At 35.7% G+C, this 19,489-nt stretch overlaps 3 protein-coding genes across 4 annotated transcripts; 1 reads left to right on the top strand and 2 right to left on the bottom strand.

The window, feature by feature from the left end:
* LOC109227027 lies at positions 2,220-6,187 on the bottom strand. The gene has a single exon (XM_019392016.1). It carries the CDS (start codon positions 3,151-3,153, stop codon positions 2,596-2,598), a length of 558 nt encoding a protein of 185 aa, XP_019247561.1. The 5' UTR covers positions 3,154-6,187; the 3' UTR covers positions 2,220-2,595.
* LOC109227026 lies at positions 10,206-12,367 on the top strand. Of its 2 annotated transcripts, none has more exons than XM_019392015.1 (3): positions 10,206-10,471; positions 10,592-10,658; positions 11,137-12,367. In XM_019392015.1, the coding sequence occupies exons 2-3, from the start codon at positions 10,629-10,631 to the stop codon at positions 12,037-12,039; spliced, it is 933 nt and encodes a 310-aa protein (XP_019247560.1). In that variant the 5' UTR covers positions 10,206-10,471; positions 10,592-10,628; the 3' UTR covers positions 12,040-12,367. The 2 variants fall into 2 exon arrangements, with proteins under 2 accessions (XP_019247560.1, XP_019247559.1); XM_019392014.1 differs by having other exon boundaries at positions 10,207-10,471; positions 11,132-12,367.
* On the bottom strand, positions 12,928-16,248 carry LOC109227025 (protein EDS1L-like). The gene is made up of 3 exons (XM_019392012.1): positions 15,678-16,248; positions 14,039-14,842; positions 12,928-13,959 (listed from the first exon to the last, which is right to left on the bottom strand). Exons 1-3 carry the CDS (start codon positions 15,999-16,001, stop codon positions 13,258-13,260), a joined length of 1,830 nt encoding a protein of 609 aa, XP_019247557.1. The 5' UTR covers positions 16,002-16,248; the 3' UTR covers positions 12,928-13,257.

Below are 19,489 nucleotides of genomic sequence, written 5' to 3'. Positions count from 1 at the left end.
TCAGTTATTGAAAAATGTGAGAAGAAGCTGTCAAGATGGAAAGCACAATATTTATCAATGGGGGGAAGGCTAGTTTTAATCAACTCAGTTTTAGACTTACTTCATACTTACATGATGTCCTTGTTCCCAATTCCAGCCGGAATTATACAAAGATTGGACAAACTCAGAAGATCCTTCCTTTGGCAAGGGAATAAGGAGAAAAAGGTATACCATTTAGTCAAATGGAAATCCCTCACAGTGGTGAAAGGGCAAGGTGGTCTGGGAATCAAAAACTTGAAGAATCAAAGCAAGGCTCTCAAAATGAAATGGCTATGGAGATATTCTCAAGAACCCCAAACCTTATGGAGCAAAGTGATCAAAGCTAAATATGGTGAGGAAAATAACTGGGTGTCGAAGAAAGTCAGCACATCATATGGAGTTAGTGTGTGGAAATCCATCAGGGAACTTTGGCCTACAATGAAGAATCACACTTTCATAAGAGTGAACAATGGAAGGAAAACATCATTCTGGAATGATAACTGGTTAGGACATGGATGCCTAAAGGAACTCTACCCTAATATGTTTGGTTTGGCACAAAACCAACAGAAGACAGTAGCTGAAATGTGGAGTTCTCAAGGTTAGGAACTCACTCTTAGAAGACAGTTGAATGACTGGGAGATAGCAAGATTAACTGACCTCTACAAAGTCAAGCTGGATGCATTTAAAGGTACACAGGAAGGGGTGGATTCACTTTGGTGGCAGAGGCACAACAGAGGGGTGGATTCACTTTGGTGGCAGAGGCACAACAGAGGGGTCTATCAGGTGAATGCAGCATATAAGATTTTGAATCAAAATGATCCACATATACATGATTGGCCATGGAAGCTTATATGGAGAACCACGATTCCCTATAAGGTAGCTTGTTTCACTTGGCTGCTAGCAAAGGAAGCTGTCTTAGGATAATCTCATAAAGAGAGGGTTCTCTTTTTGTTCAAGATGCTTTCTATGTGGGGAAAATGCTAAGACAGTTAGCCATCTATTTCTACACTGCAAGATAACAGACCAACTATGGAAAATTTTTATTAGTCTTAGGGGTATTTCATGGACAATGCCCTCCAGGATTATTGAAGTTCTTCTTAGTTGGGAAGAAGCTGGAGCTGAAGCAACTAACAGAGATAGATGGAGGACTGTCCCAGCATGTATCTGGTGGACAGTTTGGAAGGAAAGGAATGCTAGATGTTTTGAAGACAGAAGCAACTTAGTGCAGAAGATCAAACTCAATTGTATTCTTCTTTTTTGTTTTTGGTGTAAACAGATTTACACAGAAGATACGCTGTCAATCTTAGACATACTAGGATCTTGCTAGGATTGCACACTAGCACATCTAGTTAGCATTTACCTGTAAATAGGGTTTTCAGTACAACCTATGTACTGATTCTATTAATATATACAAATGTTATCAACTCAAAAAAAAAAATTATCTTTATTTGAAAATTAATAAACATAAAATTCAAATGAAATACTAACTAATCTAATATTCTATCAATAAAATATATAGTTTTTAAAAATATGATAGTTGGTGGTGGTGATGGCTTACGGGTGAATGCCGATTAGAGGCGGTGGTTGGTGGTAGTTTTGGTTGATGATGGTGGTTCAAGCTAGTAGCTAGTAGTGATTGGTAGTGGTGGCGATTATGATTGAGGATGGTGGTGGTGGGTGGTGATAGTTAATAATGTCGGGTGGTGGTAGTAGTTGTGATTGAGCAAGGTGGTGGGTGGGTGGTGGTAGGTTATATTGATGGGCTGTGCCGGCTGTGGTTGTTGATGATGATGGGGTGGTCAGTTGTGGTAGTTGAGGCGGATGAATGTTGATTGTGGGTGAGAATGATGGTGGTCGGAGTAGTGGGGATAGTAGGTGGTGATGGTCGATAATGGAGGCTATGATTAAGGATGATGGTGGCGTGGTGGTGGCGGAGGTGGTGGTGGTGAGGGGGTGGTGATGGTGGTGGTGATGGTTGAGTATGGTGGTAGTGGTGGCATGGTGGTAGTTGATAATGTTAGGCGGCGGCGCCAGTTAATAATAAATATATGATAGCATCTTAATGAAATTAAGTCTCTGTTATGGATCTTAATCATACAGACCTATTCAGACCCATTAAGTGGTTGTGAAGTAAAAAAAACAAACAAACTTAATGATTAAGATCCGAACAATTAAGATTCAGACTTTAAAAACAAACGCATTTAACGTCTGAGATCTGAATGATTAAGATTGAGACCTCCATTAAGTGCAAACAAATGAGGCCTAAATCTTTCTTCTTAGTTCTTACATGCTCAAACACGCTCCAATTCCTTTCACACCCGGATGAGCTACATGTTAGATTTAGAACCTTGATGGCAAACTTTTGTAAATCTGGAGTGGAATGACCATATTGCTTCCACCATTCAACTGTAGAAGTAGAACAAATTTTCAAAACATAATATTGATAAAGAAATAACTTATTAACTATAAAACAACATATAAGCACTCGCTCACCTGGTGACTTCGTCTTTCTTTGTCTAATCGCCATGTTTTTTCCAAAAAGTTGCTCAGCATTCCTATAAATACTAAATTGCTCTGTTATTTTATCTTCACGGATTCTTCAGGTATCAACTTCTCAATACATTCATAGTATCCATTCCACAAAGGTTCATCTCCTAGAATCCTCTCTTCATTGTCATAAAACAGTTCCGGGTTCAAAACAAGTCCAGCTACATGCAAAGGCCTATGAAGCTTACTATCCCACCTTTTATCTATGATCTCAAAGACTCTTTTGTATTTTCTTTGATCACTATAAGAGGCTTGAATAGCCTCTTTTGCCCTATCATTTGTTTCGTACAGGTAGCCCATTGGTGGCCTTTGCTCCCCATCCACCAAACGAAGCACTTTAACTAAAGGACCACCAATCTTCAATGCATGAACCACATTGTTCCAGAATGAAGGAGAAAGTATAATATCTGCAGATTCTCTCCCTCGAGCTTCCCTTCCATAGGCACTGCTAGTGTACTCATCCGAAACAAACAACTTCTTCAAATTGCTTTTTTGCTCATACATCCTATGTAAAGTCAAGAAAGCAGTAGCAAATCTTGTCTTTGCAGGTTTCACCAAGCTTCTTTGTTTAGTGAATCTCTTCATCATGTTCAATAACAAAGGCCTTTGAACAATATAGGAATGCACTCTAATTGCCTGATTAAAGACTCTACTGAAGGTCTTTCCTTGAAAATGTCACCGAAGATCAAATTAATGGAATGTGCTGCACACGTAGTCCAATAGATATGCGGGTACCCATCAGACATCAAATCACCAGCTTTAACATTTTCACTGGCGTTGTCCGTGACAACTTGAACAACATTTTCTGCTCCAATAGAGTCTATTGTACTCTTGAACAAGGATTACATTTTGGTTGAATCAGTCGAAGAGTCGCTTGCATCAACTGACTCAAGAAACAGGCTTCCCTTAGGAGAATTCACCAAGATATTGATGATCATTTTTCCATTTCTCGCCGTCCACTTATCCATCATAATGGAACAACCAAACTTGTTCCATTCTACTTTGTGCTCCTCCACGATTTTGTTCACCTCTGCCACCTCTTTTTTTAGATATGGCCCTTTAACTTCATAATAAGTTGGAGGTTTCATTCCTGGACCATATTGGCCTACGGCCTCAATAAAAGCACAAAAGTGTCAGTATAATTAACACAATTAAAAGGAAGACCTGCATCATACATCCACCGCGCAAACATTGTAACTGCACGATCCCTCAAAATCGCTTTGGCATCAATTTGAGGATTACCACTTTTTCCTCCCTTATCTCCAGATTTTTGCGGGAAGTAACAATCCATAGGACCTTTGGTCTTGCCAGTAGATCCACAACTAAAAGACATTGGTGGAAGCATCCTTTCCCGCTTTTGTGATTTTGGTGGAAGCGACGAAGCATCGTCACCTTCTTCTGTTTCATCATCATCATCATCAAGATTATAAAATTCTTGTTCACGAATCATTTGAGTCTTTAACTCTTTCTTTTTTTGAAGGTATGCTTTCAATTCTACCTTCACATGCCCCGGAACTTTAGTACATGCGCTTTTTGACGATAGATTCCCCCATTTGAAATCTTATCACAAAAAAGACATCTAATGGCCATCTTGTTGGTCTCGCTAATTCTTGAAGAGTAAGCCCAAGCTGGATCTTTCCTATCTTCTTTTGGCGCCATTAAAAGAACAACTACATAACACATAAGAAAGGCAATAAGAACTAAGAATAAAGGATATAAAAAATTAAAAATTGGGCAGAAACTGGAAAAATTGGGCAGAAATTTTCTGAGAAAGAACCGAAGGTAAAAAAAAGAAAATTCGCCAGCACTTCGCCGCTTTTTGGACGTTTAGAAAGAAAAAGAAAAAGAAAAAGGAAGAAGAAGAAGAAGAAGAAGACTGAAAATCAAAAGTGCAGAAGCAGAACATACATGTACTGTTGAAGAAGAAGAAGAACCCTTGATGCTTTGAGATAATTTCAGAAATCTGAAGTTGATGAAGAAGAGAAGAAGAAATCGCTGCTCTTGTTGAAGAAAAAACCTAGTCTCGCTGAGAAGTCCAGACAGTCTTTACGGTTTACAAACTCGTTTTTTAATAAAATAGGGCTTGGGTTAATTTTAAACACAGAAGCGGACGCTTCTCTCGCTTCTTCTCGCTTCACCGCTTCTCGCTTTTTACAGAGAAGCGGTCGCTTTTTCATACCAGAGTCGCTTCAAAGACCTGAAGCGCTGCCCTTCACGCCTCGCTTCGCTTCTCGCTTAAAGTGATGAAGCGAGCACTTTTTTCATCACTGCCTTAAAATGAGTCAGTTTAACATAGCTCCTAATTCGTTTTTCATGAAGAACATCTCCTAGTACTAATTTAAAAGACATACCATAATTTTCTTTCTCTACTGGGTTCCGATTAACCCATAACTCTGGATTGTTGAGCTCCAGATTTCTATTTCTTATTTAGCTGGCTTTACTGTCCTCTACTTGAAACCCTAATACTCAGTGAGCAAACGAATAGTTCGAAGTTCCAGCTGCCACTTGGGCGTTAGAAGAGCCTGTACCTTTCCCCTAAATCCTGTCCATTAAGATTTTAGCTCGTCTATCTTTGTGTGATTGCATGACAAGATTTAATTGTCCATGTTTTGTTTGTGTCAACAATGGTAGTCTTATCTGTAAGCATCAGACAATTGTGTGACTTGTATCAAAAGTTAATACCACGAAATGCCTGTCTTTGTGACTTCTTTATGTTAAAACTACTGGATGTGAACTTTAAAACGATGTTTAGTTCCATAAGGGAAGTAGAAGGGTAAGGGGAGAGAAATTCATTGGTTCTTGTCCCCTTCAGTGCAATATATATCATTTGCTCCCTATTGTTTGGAATAAGTGGAAGGGAAATAAAAGAGAGATATTTTCTCCATTTAGTGTTAAAGGGGGGCTAAAATGCAGACTTGGACAATTATCCAGACCTTCACTTGTACTTCCTCTCTTGCACTCTTTTTTTCTACCCATTGATACATATTAAGTATTCCCAAGTTGCTATAAATGATTAGCTTTCGCGAAGTGGAAAAGATTGTGATAAAAATGACACTGTTCTGCTGTCAGAGATCAGTGAAATTCTTTGCTGGTCTATTCCACTGTCCATCTGACAAGGTGGATGGTTTTGGTTTTCTTGGAGTTTTGCCAATTGGATATAAAGATTGTGGTCACCAAACTACTAATTACTGGAGCACAAAAACAGAAGTTTGTATGTTGGTTGAGGTGTTTCCTTTTAGTTTAGAGGTTTCAGCAACTCATATGCTTTCATTTCGTACGTGCCAACTATGTGTTCAAGTGCTATTGTTTCTATCTCTGAATTCTCACCATTCCTACTGCGCCTCGTCTTCTCTCTGGTGCTGAAACTTCTTTTGTTCTGTTCTTTTCAAATCTAAACTCAAATAAACGACTTTTGTGATCTAGTAGTTCCTGAATACGTGCTTGAGCATGAGCTATTGATTAAGAACATCCTTGAAGAGTTGTTGAGTTCTTAATTGGTTTTCTTCACTCATTGTGTATGTGCAATTTCTCTAATGGCTGATGTATCCAATGAGCCAAGTACACAAGCTGGACCATCCACCCTTCACGCACGTGCTAGCTATTCTGCTATTTGTGCCAATTGGTATGAAATTTGAAATATTATATCTTTCTGGTTTGGCCTATTGAATGCTGATACCATATCGTTTCTCCTAGATAATCTATGCTGAATACTGAATGCTATGTAGTATGTTACCATCATATGGCTCATTTATTAAAGAAAGAATTACAAGAAAATACGCATGACTTCACACCATAACAAAAAATGGCTCATGTTTTTAAGTTTTACCCTACCTAGCCCATATTGTACATATTTTGAAAACAGTAACTCTTGCAAATTTAAAATTTGTGTTCTTACAACCATTGCTTCTAAAAGCTATGGAGTTAAATCTTTGTTCTCACAACCATTGCTTTCACTCTCTCTTCTTCTCACATCTTCTACATATGATTCAAGTTGACGTTCGCCATTACTGCTTCTTTCTCTATATCATCTGGTTGCAATGTAAAAAAATCGAAGAGTACGTAAAAGTCCACCATTGAAGGTCACTCAAAGCTTTGCATTCAAAAATAAATTTTTTTTAGTTTGTTAGTTATTTGGATTGGATGTTGTTCCAATTCATTGAAAATATCAAAAGGTGTTCAAAGTTTAAATTTGAAGTGATTTGGAGTAGATTTAAGCAAGATTTGAGTTAAATTTCAGAAAAGACGCAAGGAAGAAGACGACGTCAGTTTTTTGTATAATTATGTATAATCTTGTATAATAGTGTATATGAGTGTATAAACACAACTTATACAGTATTATACACTTTTATACACCTTTAAACAATCGTCTGTAGACGAACTTCTTCCACGATTTTCAGTTGTAATTCTTGTTCAAAACCAGTCCAAATCTCCATTAAATGACTTCAAATTTTATATACAACCTCCTTATACAATTTCTAACAAGTCTAAATAATACCCACTCCAAATTTCTCACAAAATCAAATTCAAAATTTAAACCCACATATTTAAGCTTGTAAAAATCTAATTTTCACCACCCAAATGGATTTGGTTTGTTGAACTAATATTTGAGTCACAGTTACTGATTCGAAAATTAATTTAAAAGCTTGAGCAATCTTTTTTAAAAATTAAATAGTAATTTTGAGAAACTATTGGAGTTGGATGTTGAATCTTAGCCTATATTTTTTGGCTAGTTGGTTGTAAATTGAAATATGGGCTATAAAATTGAAAAGTAGGAAGCTCAGTTGTTCTTATGTGAAATTTTCCCTTTATTAAATTGTTTTGTCTACTGTAAAGCTTTCTGATATATGGCGATTTTATTCCCTGCAATTGCAGAAAGAGGAGAAAGAAAGGTCTGTAAGTCAGCAGGAAGAATGACGTGTTTTGTAGTCCTACACATGGTTGTCGTGCTGCTAGCCTAGAATCCCGCCAGAGGTTTCGGAGGATATATGCATCTTGTCAAATTGTGTAATAACTTCTTTACAATTTTCCATAGGATATTTAAGACATGGCAGCACTTATGATCTTCTCATTCAACGAACAAATTGGATAGATAGTCTCATGTTTATTCATTTTCTGTTGCTATTTTGTTACTGAAATTCTCCTTAACTCGAGAGTTATAGTAGGTACTAGCTAATGAGAGTTGAGATGGAGTTGGAGTAGTACTTATCAATAAGATTTATGTTTCACATTGGAATTTAATGACAAAATTTCCTGTTTTTTGTTCCCCCACCCTCACCCACCCCCCAAAAAAGAAAAGAAAAAAAGCAGAGTTGAATCCTATTTACCCCTCGAGGAAATGGTCGCTTACAGTTTGAATAGAAGAAAACGACTCTTCACCTTTATAAAAAAAAAAGATATCTTGTTGGCTTTTCTTTCAAAACTTTCATGTATACTAATGAGCAAGTAGATAGCACGGCGATGGATTTTCTTTACGAGTATGCAATCACTCATAAAAGGCAAGTCATTATTATTAAGAGGTGATTCGCATCAGATGCAATATAAGAACCGAAGATAAAAATAGTAAGTTTGGTAATTTCCTTTTCTCATATCTTACATGCCCATTTCGTATTGTTTCCCTTATGGTTCCTTTTGGCTTTTTGTGCTATTCAAATGGAATTTACGTAAAAGCGATTCGAACTTACTGTATATATATATATATATATATATACATTTTTTAGTTTAGTGCTTAAAATTTGGCTTTTTTCTTCTCTTTGTATAAATACAGTAAGTTCGAATGCGGTAAGAATTAAGTGAATATTTTAAAAGACCCTACAGTATACTGTAAATTGGAGATATCATATCACCGAATTCATTGCTTTCTTTTTAACACGAAGTACATACTTGGTATAGATAGTGATGTTTTGGAGTATATGACAAGAGAATATTTACCTACAACTACCATATATTTCCTTTTATTTGTGTCTGTGTAGGGGATGGGGTGTTCATACTGTTGTAAATTGTAGGAAAAATATTGAGGATATGTAGATATCACTTTTACTTATCCAATGTAAATTGGGAATAAAAGGAAAGCCCACACATGTAAGAAAGGTGAGTTAAGAGAGAGGAAGAATTATGGTTTCCCGTAAAATGGTACAGTGGTTTCTAGACAAGTGAATTAATTTGATCCTAAAATAAAAAAAATGACTGAAGAAATATACAATATTTAGCCTTAAAATGTAGATGAGATAGCAGAGTTGACGAATCCGGGAACAAGGTTTTCGGGCACAGCAATGATGAGATCAAAAGCAAGAAAGTAAAACTGTATTAAGCTTTGTATAAAATATACTATAAGTTAGCCAGAAAATTTGTCCTTTACAATGATAACTGAGCTCTCTATTTATAGTCGTTTCTAGGGATAGAGGTCCTAGGATCATGCCCTCCTTTAACGTCAATTATGAGAGTCATTGATGAAGATGTAACGGTGGACATAAATGCCAAATTCCTTGTAACGGGTCGTCGCCCTTAACGCTGCAGAATATTCCTTATTAAATGCTACCGGGCACAAAGCATTTAATGCACCTTAATGATCATTATTCCTTCCGGTGATAAGCGGAATAACTGCGTCTGGTGGCTATTTCCGTCTTGGGTCCCACGTGCCCTTTCTTTAGTGGGTTCCACGTGTCCTTCCTTTAGATGACCACGTGTCACATCGTATTTTACCCTATTCAAATGAAAATAAGGAAAAGAGTAAAAAACTAAAGTTCCCATCCGTAAAAGTGAGATATCAAGGATGTAAATGAAGTTTAAAAATGGTAAGCTAGATCATAGGTGCAATTGAGGTTATCCTTATGTTTCATGAATTACTGAAAATGGGAAGTAACAATATACTTTCTCTTCGAGAGATCAAACCATCGAATTTGTATATCATTTTGCCTTATATATCTTTAATTAAATCATGTTTTGTAAGTTATTTTCCTCAAGTATACAACCCAGTGATAAAAGTGTGTCAATCACGAGTTTGAGTTAGATAATTTTAATCCAATTCATTCTTCTTTTCCCCCGTTAACTCAGTAAAAAATGTAGTCATCTTATTAAGTACTTTAACTATGCATAATGCTAGTTCCCCACATTTATTTTCTTGTATGGTATAGAAAATTTATTATTCTTGTACGTAAACGGAATATATTGTTAAAAGAAACAGAAAAATGTACACGTTTTATTTTAAAAAAATCGCCGAGGTTCGGAAAGTAAACACAAACTCAACGTTGAGATTCTAATTTGTATATTAATTTCTTTTTTAGATAGTACGTATTCAACATTATATTGGATTAGCATAAATCAAAATTTTATAAGAAGTTTAAAAAAGTTATAGCATAGAGAATAATTCAATTGACCAAATAATGGGGACAATAGAATATTTGTACGGAAAAGAGTAACATTTATTTGGTTAACCAATAATTACTAATGCAAACGCTCCCATTAATGTCCATTTATCTAGTCCTTTTATTTTTTTTATCCAACTAATATTTAAATTTAAAATTTGAGTTTCAACTGAGAAAATCACCCCCTCATTTCCACTTATTTATAGTGTCATCTCCCTCAGAAAACGCATAGATTTGGGTAAAAATCAAGGGCAATTCCGGTACACTACTTATATATATATGCCCCATTGTTATTAATTTTAGAGTCTGAAAAAATTAAAAGAGCGGAGCGTTGCATTAACCATATTTTCCGTTATCTCCTCTTTCTATACCTATATTCCTATCCTTCCTTCTCTCTAAATTCTTTGTGATATTCCTCTGATCAATTTAGGGTTTTTGCCAAATTTGATTTCGACTCAGCAACCATAATGGGTTCCGATTCAATCGCCAATGCTTCAATCCCTATGCTTTCCTCTAACCCCAAAGATTTCGCCAAGAAAAAAAGGGTAACAATTTGTTTAATTTGTTCTTTTTTCTCTCTTTCAAATTTCTGTTTCCTTTTGCATTTTAATTAATTATATTTAAGCTTTTTTCTTTCCAATGTGATTGAGTTGTATTTTGTTCAGGCGAATCGGTCGGCTAAGTTGAAGCAGTGCAAGCTTGATGCTCGACGGGAACAGTGGCTTTCGCAAGGTTGCTTAAAGTTTCTCCCTTTCTTATGTATCTTTCATGCATTAGTAATCTTCCCTTCTTACAATTAACAAATTTTTAAAAATATATATATTTTTATTAAATCTACTCACATCAATTGTAAATAAATTTATTTTGTGGTACAAAGGTATATCACACCCATTAAAGTTGACATCTTTGAATATGTCTGTGCTTTTGGTGAATATTTGTTCAGTCTCAAGATTGATACTTCTGTCCCAACTTATGTAACACTATTTCCTTTTTAGTTTCCATTGTTGCCCTTAATGAGATAAGTTGTAGCCAGACAAATGTCAATGGCTCATTTTAGACCTCATGTTTTCAAGCCTTCCTTTCTTTCAATTTTTATACTCCATGCACAGTCAAACTTGGTCACATAAACTGGGATGGAGGGAGGAGTAATTATGTTGTTTTCCTATTTGTATGTGCCTTAATTCTTGGTTATTGGGCTTGTGTAGTGAAGAATAAAGGCTCCAATGAGGAATTGAATGGTGGGGGAGGAGCTCCTGGCCAGGGGATGCACGTTGCTAATGAGAGGGGACTATTGATGGAGAAGTTAGTGATAAAGCCCAGAGGAGACGAAGAAAAAGAGAATGGAGGTTGCACAAACAACTATAGTGATTTTGATTCACCTTCTAATAGCCCCACCAGCGACACTAGCTTGTTGGAAGGGAATGATTCGGGGACCAATTTCACGGGTGCCAGCAGCAGTAGCAGTAGCAGCAGTAGTAGCAGTGGTGGGTGTTGTTCAGGGAGTATGAGTGAGGAAGATAACGAAGGGGATGATGGCTGCTTGGATGATTGGGAAGCTGTTGCTGATGCTTTAGCTGCCACTGATAAGAAGCAGGAGCAGCTTAGCTCTAGCTTGGATTCAGCTCCAGAGAGGGATGAGAATGTGGTGCATGTGAGTTCTCCAGAAGATCCTGATCGGCATGAATCGGGGCTGGATGTTTCAAAGCAGAAGCCCTGGGAACCTATTTCTCCGGTCAGCTTTCGGGCGTGGAGGCCTGATGATGCATTCCGTCCGCAAAGTCTTCCGACTTTATCGAAACAGTATACTTTCCCTATGAATTTGGGGCAGCATTACCGGGGAGGCTCTGTATGGGGATGTAAAAGTTTATCGATACCGACATCATGTCCTATATGCTGTGAGGATTTGGATTTTACAGACACAAGCTTTCTCCCTTGTCCTTGTGGGTTTAGGCTTTGTCTCTTTTGTCACAAGAGGATTCTTGAGGAGGATGGGCGGTGTCCAAGTTGCAGGAAGCAGTATAAACATGACCCACTTGAGGGAGAGACAACCGAAGATGCAGGCAGTCTGACATTTCGACCGACTCGTTCTTGTAGCATGATATCAAGGTCGTAGGAACATTCTATTTTCTGTGAATGTGTATGTTGCGTCCTCTTTCTCCATGTGGCTTGACTTTGTTAGACTCAAATCTTTCTTAGCATTAGATGTTGATATAGGACCGAGATTCTGAAAGCACGGGGGAACTGTTATGGCTCTCTTATAATTTTGCTCATTGTAATATGATGCTTGTGCTGATGTAGAATACTCGTTATGTGAATAGATAAGCTGGATAAAAGTTAGGTAGATTGAATTCGATGATATAAAGGTCCTTGTCTTGTTGAGCACTTTGTCATCTTCTATCAGATTACCATGAATAAAGAAGAGCGAACAATTGGACATCAAACTTTGCATGAATATCTTCTCTTTTTTAATATTTTTGCTGCTCTTCATCTTGACTGCTTGTGATTAATCTGAGTAAATGAGCAACCTATATTTGTTAACTGGTCTGTTGCTTTCACTTTCTCTTAATTCACTTTGGGATTGAACCAAAAAATGCATCCCCACCACATTATGGGCTTGTAGTGCAGCAGATAAGTATTGATAAATTTTTTGCTACAAGCTATGTATAATGATGTAACTGAGACCTTCCTTCCAAGCAATTATGATGTACAGAGGCACGGTTCAAGATTGAATTTTAGTAATTTTTACATAGATATATTGAAAATGCTGGTTTCGGTTGAACTCGTAGCATACATGCTACTTTCCCCTCTGATGATGTGATGGTTGTGGAATCCTGTTTCTGCTAGAAGGATTAACAATCATATGGCTTCTAACAATGAGTGACTTTAATATTTGACATCTAGACCTTGGCCTTCTGCCGCTATTATGTTCATATTTCTTCCTATTAAAAAAGTTGTGTAATCCAAGTTTTGTCAGCGTGGTTAATTTAAGGAATTCAGGTTCTTAAAACGTTCTTACTTGAGGAAACGTGAGCATGTAGTATCCCACCTTAAATATTTGAATATTGGTATTCTTGTTACTATTCTACCATACAAGCAAAGCAGTTCCTAGGAACATTGAGGCATTTTCAATTATCTGAGCTAAGATACCATACAGTTGCTCTTATTGAAGTAATGTGGTGCTTTCAGCCTATCCAGACATTTTTCACTTATGCACCATCTGGCTTCTCTTATTAGGGCATTGGACTAGGAGTACGCGCAAGCTGGCTAGGACACCATCATTATCAAAACATTAGGGCGCTGGCAATGGCATAATATGGAGCTGTAAAAGATGCTAAGAATTTATTTTCCCTGATATCCAAGATGTCAGTCTGTGCTGAGGAGGGAGTTGTTTCCACCATTTGGTAAAGGTAGACTCAGGGAAGAAAACATCATCGCCCAGAAGGCCACTCTGGGACCAATCCCATGCCTTTGTTTCTAAACTCAAAATCCTGTTTTGCACTTCCATAATTGGCTTGTTTCTTAGTTCCTCCACTTCTGCCCAAAAACAAGACTCAGAGCGTTCACCTGTTTGCACCCTCTCTTCATGCTCTAACCATCGTTGTGTGAACCTATAACGCTTCGGCCTAGCCCTGATCATGTAAGGTCCTGTATCTTCATTCTTCAAATGCCTGTAATAGTTTGCAATATCCAAGGGCTCAACTTGCCGGCGGAACTGTGTCCCTAGTTTTATCCATTCCTTTCGTCCCTCAAAACTATCTGGGAGCTCATATCTTTTCAACATTTCAATGATTTCGTCCCATATTCCTGCTAGCTCGAGCCTTTTCACATTAGCATTGAAGTCATCTATGGTTTCTTGAAGCTTGAACGCATCATAATACCCGACTTTCTGAATATTACACTTGATCTGGTACTCCTGTATCTTGCTTAATCCTTCCATGATGCTGTTCTTATTACCATCAATCTTTTCCTCGTTCTTCCTTTTCTGCTTCTCCCATTCTCCTGCTGCACGAAGACACAACCTTGCTCTTGTACTCTGTAACGTGAAAAAAAAAACCGTTAGTTTGAGCTAAATGTGAAAATCAGCACAAAGAGCAAACACATTTATCACTTACCAGGCCTAAGTCATTCAGGGCTAAATTCATAGTTACCACTTCATCACTAGCTAATGCAATGGCATTTGAAGACAAGGGAATATCGGTAAGATTGTTGAGATGAACCACATCCTGCATCTCTAAGCTTTCCTGCATTTCTTTTCTATATAACAAATGTTCGTTTAAGCTTCTGGCAACAACTTCTTCAACTTCTGTTTCGGAACTCATTTGAGCACAATAGAACAGTAACTGCAGAACAGCATCTGGATTCTCAACGACCACCAGTTTCCCATTTCCAGTGCAGAAGATGTAAGTTCCGAAAGGTCTATAAGGGCTGAGTTGAACAATGTTAGAAACTGTTTCTAACAACAAGTTTGTACATCCCTTAAGATTACATGCAGCATAGCTTGCAACAGAGGATGCACTCTTCATTACAGTCATAAAGAAATTCTTCGATGCATCATTTGATCTTACAACTGCCTCGTGCTGATAATTCCGGGATTTTGGATTAATGAAGTCAAAGATTGCTTGAAGCCATTCTTGAAACGATGAAAGGGGAGCAAGCAATATCCGAGGAACGATATCATACTTCATGACAAAATGAATGAAGTAACGAGCCCAGTTTTCACGCCTGAGGGCATGAGACCATATTCTGTCACCAACAAGAGGGGATCCAAAAGTTATACAGTATGGATAAACTAGGTTGTCATTTGGTCTTGTGCAACAATGTTCCAGACACCATAGGGCTGCCAAAATCGCAATAGGGCCACCCGACGAGTGCCCTGCAAACACTATCTGTTTTCCATCTGACATCGCCTTCTCCACCTAAAACGAACAGTTCCCATGAATCAACATTCAGTTTCCAAATCAAAGATGAAGCTATGAAGGTTAATCTTTGTTAGTCTAAAGAGGAATCATCTTGAAGGAAATTTGGTAGGAATCAGTGTTTTAGTTTGACTTGGGAACATATTCTTGGACATGAAGATTTGATTACTAAGAGCTAATAACAAAGAGGAATTAAGTTGGCTAGATCAGCATGATATTGTCAGGAGTGGAACTTCTTGACGCTGAGATAACCCTCTCTGTCTCCCATTGTTGAAATTGACAAAGCTGGTCCTGGGAGGAGAGACGGATTTAAGATTTAAACATGATTGATTTAACCTTTAAGGTTTTTGGACTGAATTCATTGTACTTCTAAGATTATGCGTTTTGTTGAAATATTAGCGGTTTTTCACTCTCTCACCCACACACACTGAAAACCTTTGTCTAAAAAGAAAGGAGACAATATTCAATCTCCTCTATGTGCTAATCCATTTCCAGTGCTATCATACATACACTTGAGGTTTTTCCTTCCCCCTTCTGGAACAGTCCCTCCCTTCAAAACCCCACCCCAAAAATAAAAATATTGAATCTTTTTCCACAATTCACATACTATTTAGGTAACTAATTATCATATTTAAGACAGTGTAACGAATTCTAACATTGTCACTATAGTCTAAATTGTTATAACACTGTTGTTCAAGTCACCTTAATTTGCTACTGTATACACAAATTATACATTGTCAGTGCACGGAAGTTAAACATTTAATCACCCAAAACGAAAAACAAAATACCACCCAAAAAAGAGAAAGAAAAGGAACAAGATTATCAAACACAGTACCTCAATTTTAAGAGGAGAGTTGTTCAATATGTGTTCAAATCTGCTAGCAAATGCTTCATTAACCATGGCAACCTCATCTGTGCCAACACTTTTCAAAGATGGAAACAAAGATATGTTAATTTTTTTCTCTCCAAAACAAGTGCTACTGTACCAACCATCAACAAACCAATTTCCAGCAAAAGCAAAAAAAACATCCATCGATCCACTTTTTTTCTTGTAAATATAAGGCTTCCCAGAAGACAAATTGTGAGCTTCCATAGCTAAGTTACAAGCTTTCTTGATCAGCTCATCTTTGACTTCTCTCCCCTCTTCAATTCTCACCATTTTGCTACTTAGCAGCTCAAAGATGGGAAATATATATATATATATATATATATTCTGTTTAGTGATCAAGAATCTTAAAGAAAGATTGATGATTGTGGTGAGATGAAGCTAAGGAAAAATAGGGTTTTAAGCTTTTGATGAATGAAATGTCGTGGCATTGACTTTGGAGTCTTTGCTTTGCTTGACTCTTGGTATGGAAATTCTATTGGAAGAGAAACAGCGCCAATCCAGGAAATTTCCCACTCATATTTTACGAGGCTCATCATTAAATTGTTTTACTTTCTTTTTTTACTCTGTTTCGAGAAAATATAATCTTTTTTTATTTAGTAAAATTTTTAATTTAATATACTCATGTGCTCCTAATGACACTCTCTAATACGATAACAGAATATATTTAAAATCATAAGATTCAAAGGATATTTTTTTTATACATTTTACATATTTACGTTAAAAATACAAAATTCAAATATTTTTCTTCTACCTTCTTAAATTCTGTGGCAGTTAAATTAAGAGCCTGTTTGGCCAAGCTGCCAAAATCTATTTATTTTGAAAAGTTTTTTTTCTTTTCAGAAGTACACTTTTTCCAAAAGTACATGCGGAGAAAAACAGTTTGTGTTTGACCAATTCATTTAAGAAGTACTTTTTGCAATATTTGGTAAACAAATTATGTTTGGCCAATCTTTCTAAAAAGTACTTTTGAGTGTCAAATTACCAAAAAGGATAGTATCAAGGTCTATATTCTTTAAAGAGAAAGATGAACTCAAATATTTATCGTAAGAGACTTTTATTATTTTTTATTTAATTTAATTAAAATATAAAACATAAGTAAATAAACATATTAAAGATTTAAATCAATTTTACATATATAGTTATACCAAAGCATATATTATTATCTAGTATAATTACATATTATTACATGATGATTTGAATCATCAAAATACATCATTCAGTATAAATTAAAAGTCTATTCCACAAATTACCATATATTGATAATCTACCATGAAATAATAAGTAAAGGCACTCACACATGATAATATTTCTCAATAATTTTATCTCTACGTCTATCACACAACGCCTCCATATTAGTAGAAGACTTGCCTTGCATTTCTAAAGGAATATCATAAGGCCTATCTCCTTCTTCAATCTTTGCAGTTAAGGGTGTTCATAAAAACCCGAAAAATCGAACCAAACCAAAAACCAAACCAAACCGACCAAAAAAACCGATAATTTTTTGTTTGGTTTGGTTTTGGTTTTGAATTTTAAAAACCGATCAAATTTGGTTTGATTTTGGTTTAATCAGGAAAAAACCGAACCAAACCGACTATAGAAATAGCTATTTTAAATTTATTATTACACCTATATATATGTATATTTTTATATAAAGTTTCAAAAATTTAATGGTAAATGTTAATAGTTTACACTTTTAGTATAGTTCTTTACCTTTATATTCTAGTTTGATTGGTAGTTTTCTTTTGTTAAGTGTAAGAATCCATTTCGTGTTAAAAATAATATATCTTTAATTGAGTCCTTAAATTATTCATGACTATTTGATTCAATTATCATCAATATATCTTGGTAAATAATACTCAAAGGGCAATTGATTTGATAGTGTTACATTGAAAATGTGGTCTCCGGAATATGTGTTTGGTAGTGTATGTCTCATATTTAAGAAAAAACCGACAAATAACCGAAAAAACCGAAAAACCGACATAAACCGAATCGAGAAAAAACTGATTTAATTGGTTTGGTTTGGTTCTAATATTTGAAAAACCGACTTACTTGGTTTGGTTTCTTGTTAGGGAAAAACCGATCCAAACCGAACCATGAACACCCCTATCTGCAGTAATGTCTTCATTAGCATAATAATTGAATTCCTTATCGGTAGAAGAATGTCGTCGGATGAAATTATGTATAGCCATGATAATTATAACTATATGATTATGAGTGTCAAACTTGAAAGATGGCATTGAACGTAAAATAAAAATAATTTTAAATATATATAAATAAATTTCTTTGTAAACAAAAAGTTAAGTATGTTTAAATTTAAATTCAAAAAGAATAACTAATTATTAAAAACACATAATGCATAATTTATTTTTTTAAAATTAAAATTAAAATAAAACTAATTAGTATTACCTAACCTTACTAACTTTGTTCTAAATTGTCAAGTGGCCTATTTTCAAGCTCCCACTTGGCTTAATGTGTGATGTTTTTTCTTCTTCTTTTAATAATATATAGAAAGATTATGCGATGGAATTATAAATTTAATACCTATTTGTAGGTAATTTTCACAAATTAGATTTGATAACTGTTTCAAAGATTCAGGAACTAATAGCATATAACAGAAGAAATCATAAATGATTATTTGTAGGAAGATGTTTGATAATTCAAAGAAGGATGTAGATAATTTGCTTTAGTGTGAAAAAAGAAGAAGATAATTTAAAAAGTTACAAGACATTAAACAAAGAACAAATCAAAAACAAGAAAAGTCAATAAAGAATTTGGAAAGTTACAATATGATTCATGTATATGATACCTTTTAATTTTAAAAGAATGGTAACAACTAGAAACAAAATGAAAAGAAAAAAGGAATAATTTGAAAAATATAAATATGGTGAGGATAGTTTTATCTCGAATAAATTAATTTTTCACTTCTGCTTCTGCTTCTTGGAAGAAGCTAGAATTTTCTGCTTCTTCCCAAAAGTAGAAAATTTGCTTCTGCTGCTGGCCAAAAGTACTTCTCTGTTGGCCAAACAGCTTAAATTTTTTAAAAAGTACTTTTTTGAAAGAAAAAAGTACTTTCGGCCTCCCAGAAGCTTGGCCAAACATGCTCTAAGACACGAATGAAATGTGGGAGTATATTAGTGCTACTCCCTCCGTCCCAATTACTCTTCTTTTAGTCAATACACATTTCTATATTTAATAACAATTTAATTTTTAAAATGCTCATTTTATCCTTAATAAAATGATTTGTAGTCATACAAATATATATATGACTTATTCTAGACCAAAAATTTCAAATCACATACACATGTATATAGGGACAAAGTGATTAATATTATATGTAAAAATAGCACGGACTAGCCAGTTTTCGGACTGGTCATTCAAAAATAGCCAGCATTTGCAAAGTCACTGAAAAATAGCTACTATTTTACTGCAATAGGGACTGGTCCAGCATAATATACTAGAGATCGGTGCACCCGTGTATGAACTTATTCCAACACGCGGAAAGTTCCAGCATAATATACTGGAGATTGGAGCACCTGTGTATGAACTTCCAGCATATTATGCTGGACCGGTATATTATACTGGAACTCCGGTATATTATGCTTGAGTTCCAGTATACTTATGCTGGAACTCCAGTATATTATGCTGGAGTATTTTCCGGATTTTGAACAGTGTTTTGGTTCACATTTATCTTTACATGAAAAGTGGCTAAATTTCGATTACTTTTGAAACTGTGGCTATTTTTGAATGACCACTTGTAA

This window comes from Nicotiana attenuata, chromosome 6 (assembly GCF_001879085.1).
Source record: "Nicotiana attenuata strain UT chromosome 6, NIATTr2, whole genome shotgun sequence".
NCBI classification, from domain to species: Eukaryota; Viridiplantae; Streptophyta; class Magnoliopsida; order Solanales; family Solanaceae; genus Nicotiana; species Nicotiana attenuata.
The sequence above is the reverse complement of the archived record's forward strand: the minus strand, read 5'-3'. Positions and strand labels throughout refer to the sequence as shown.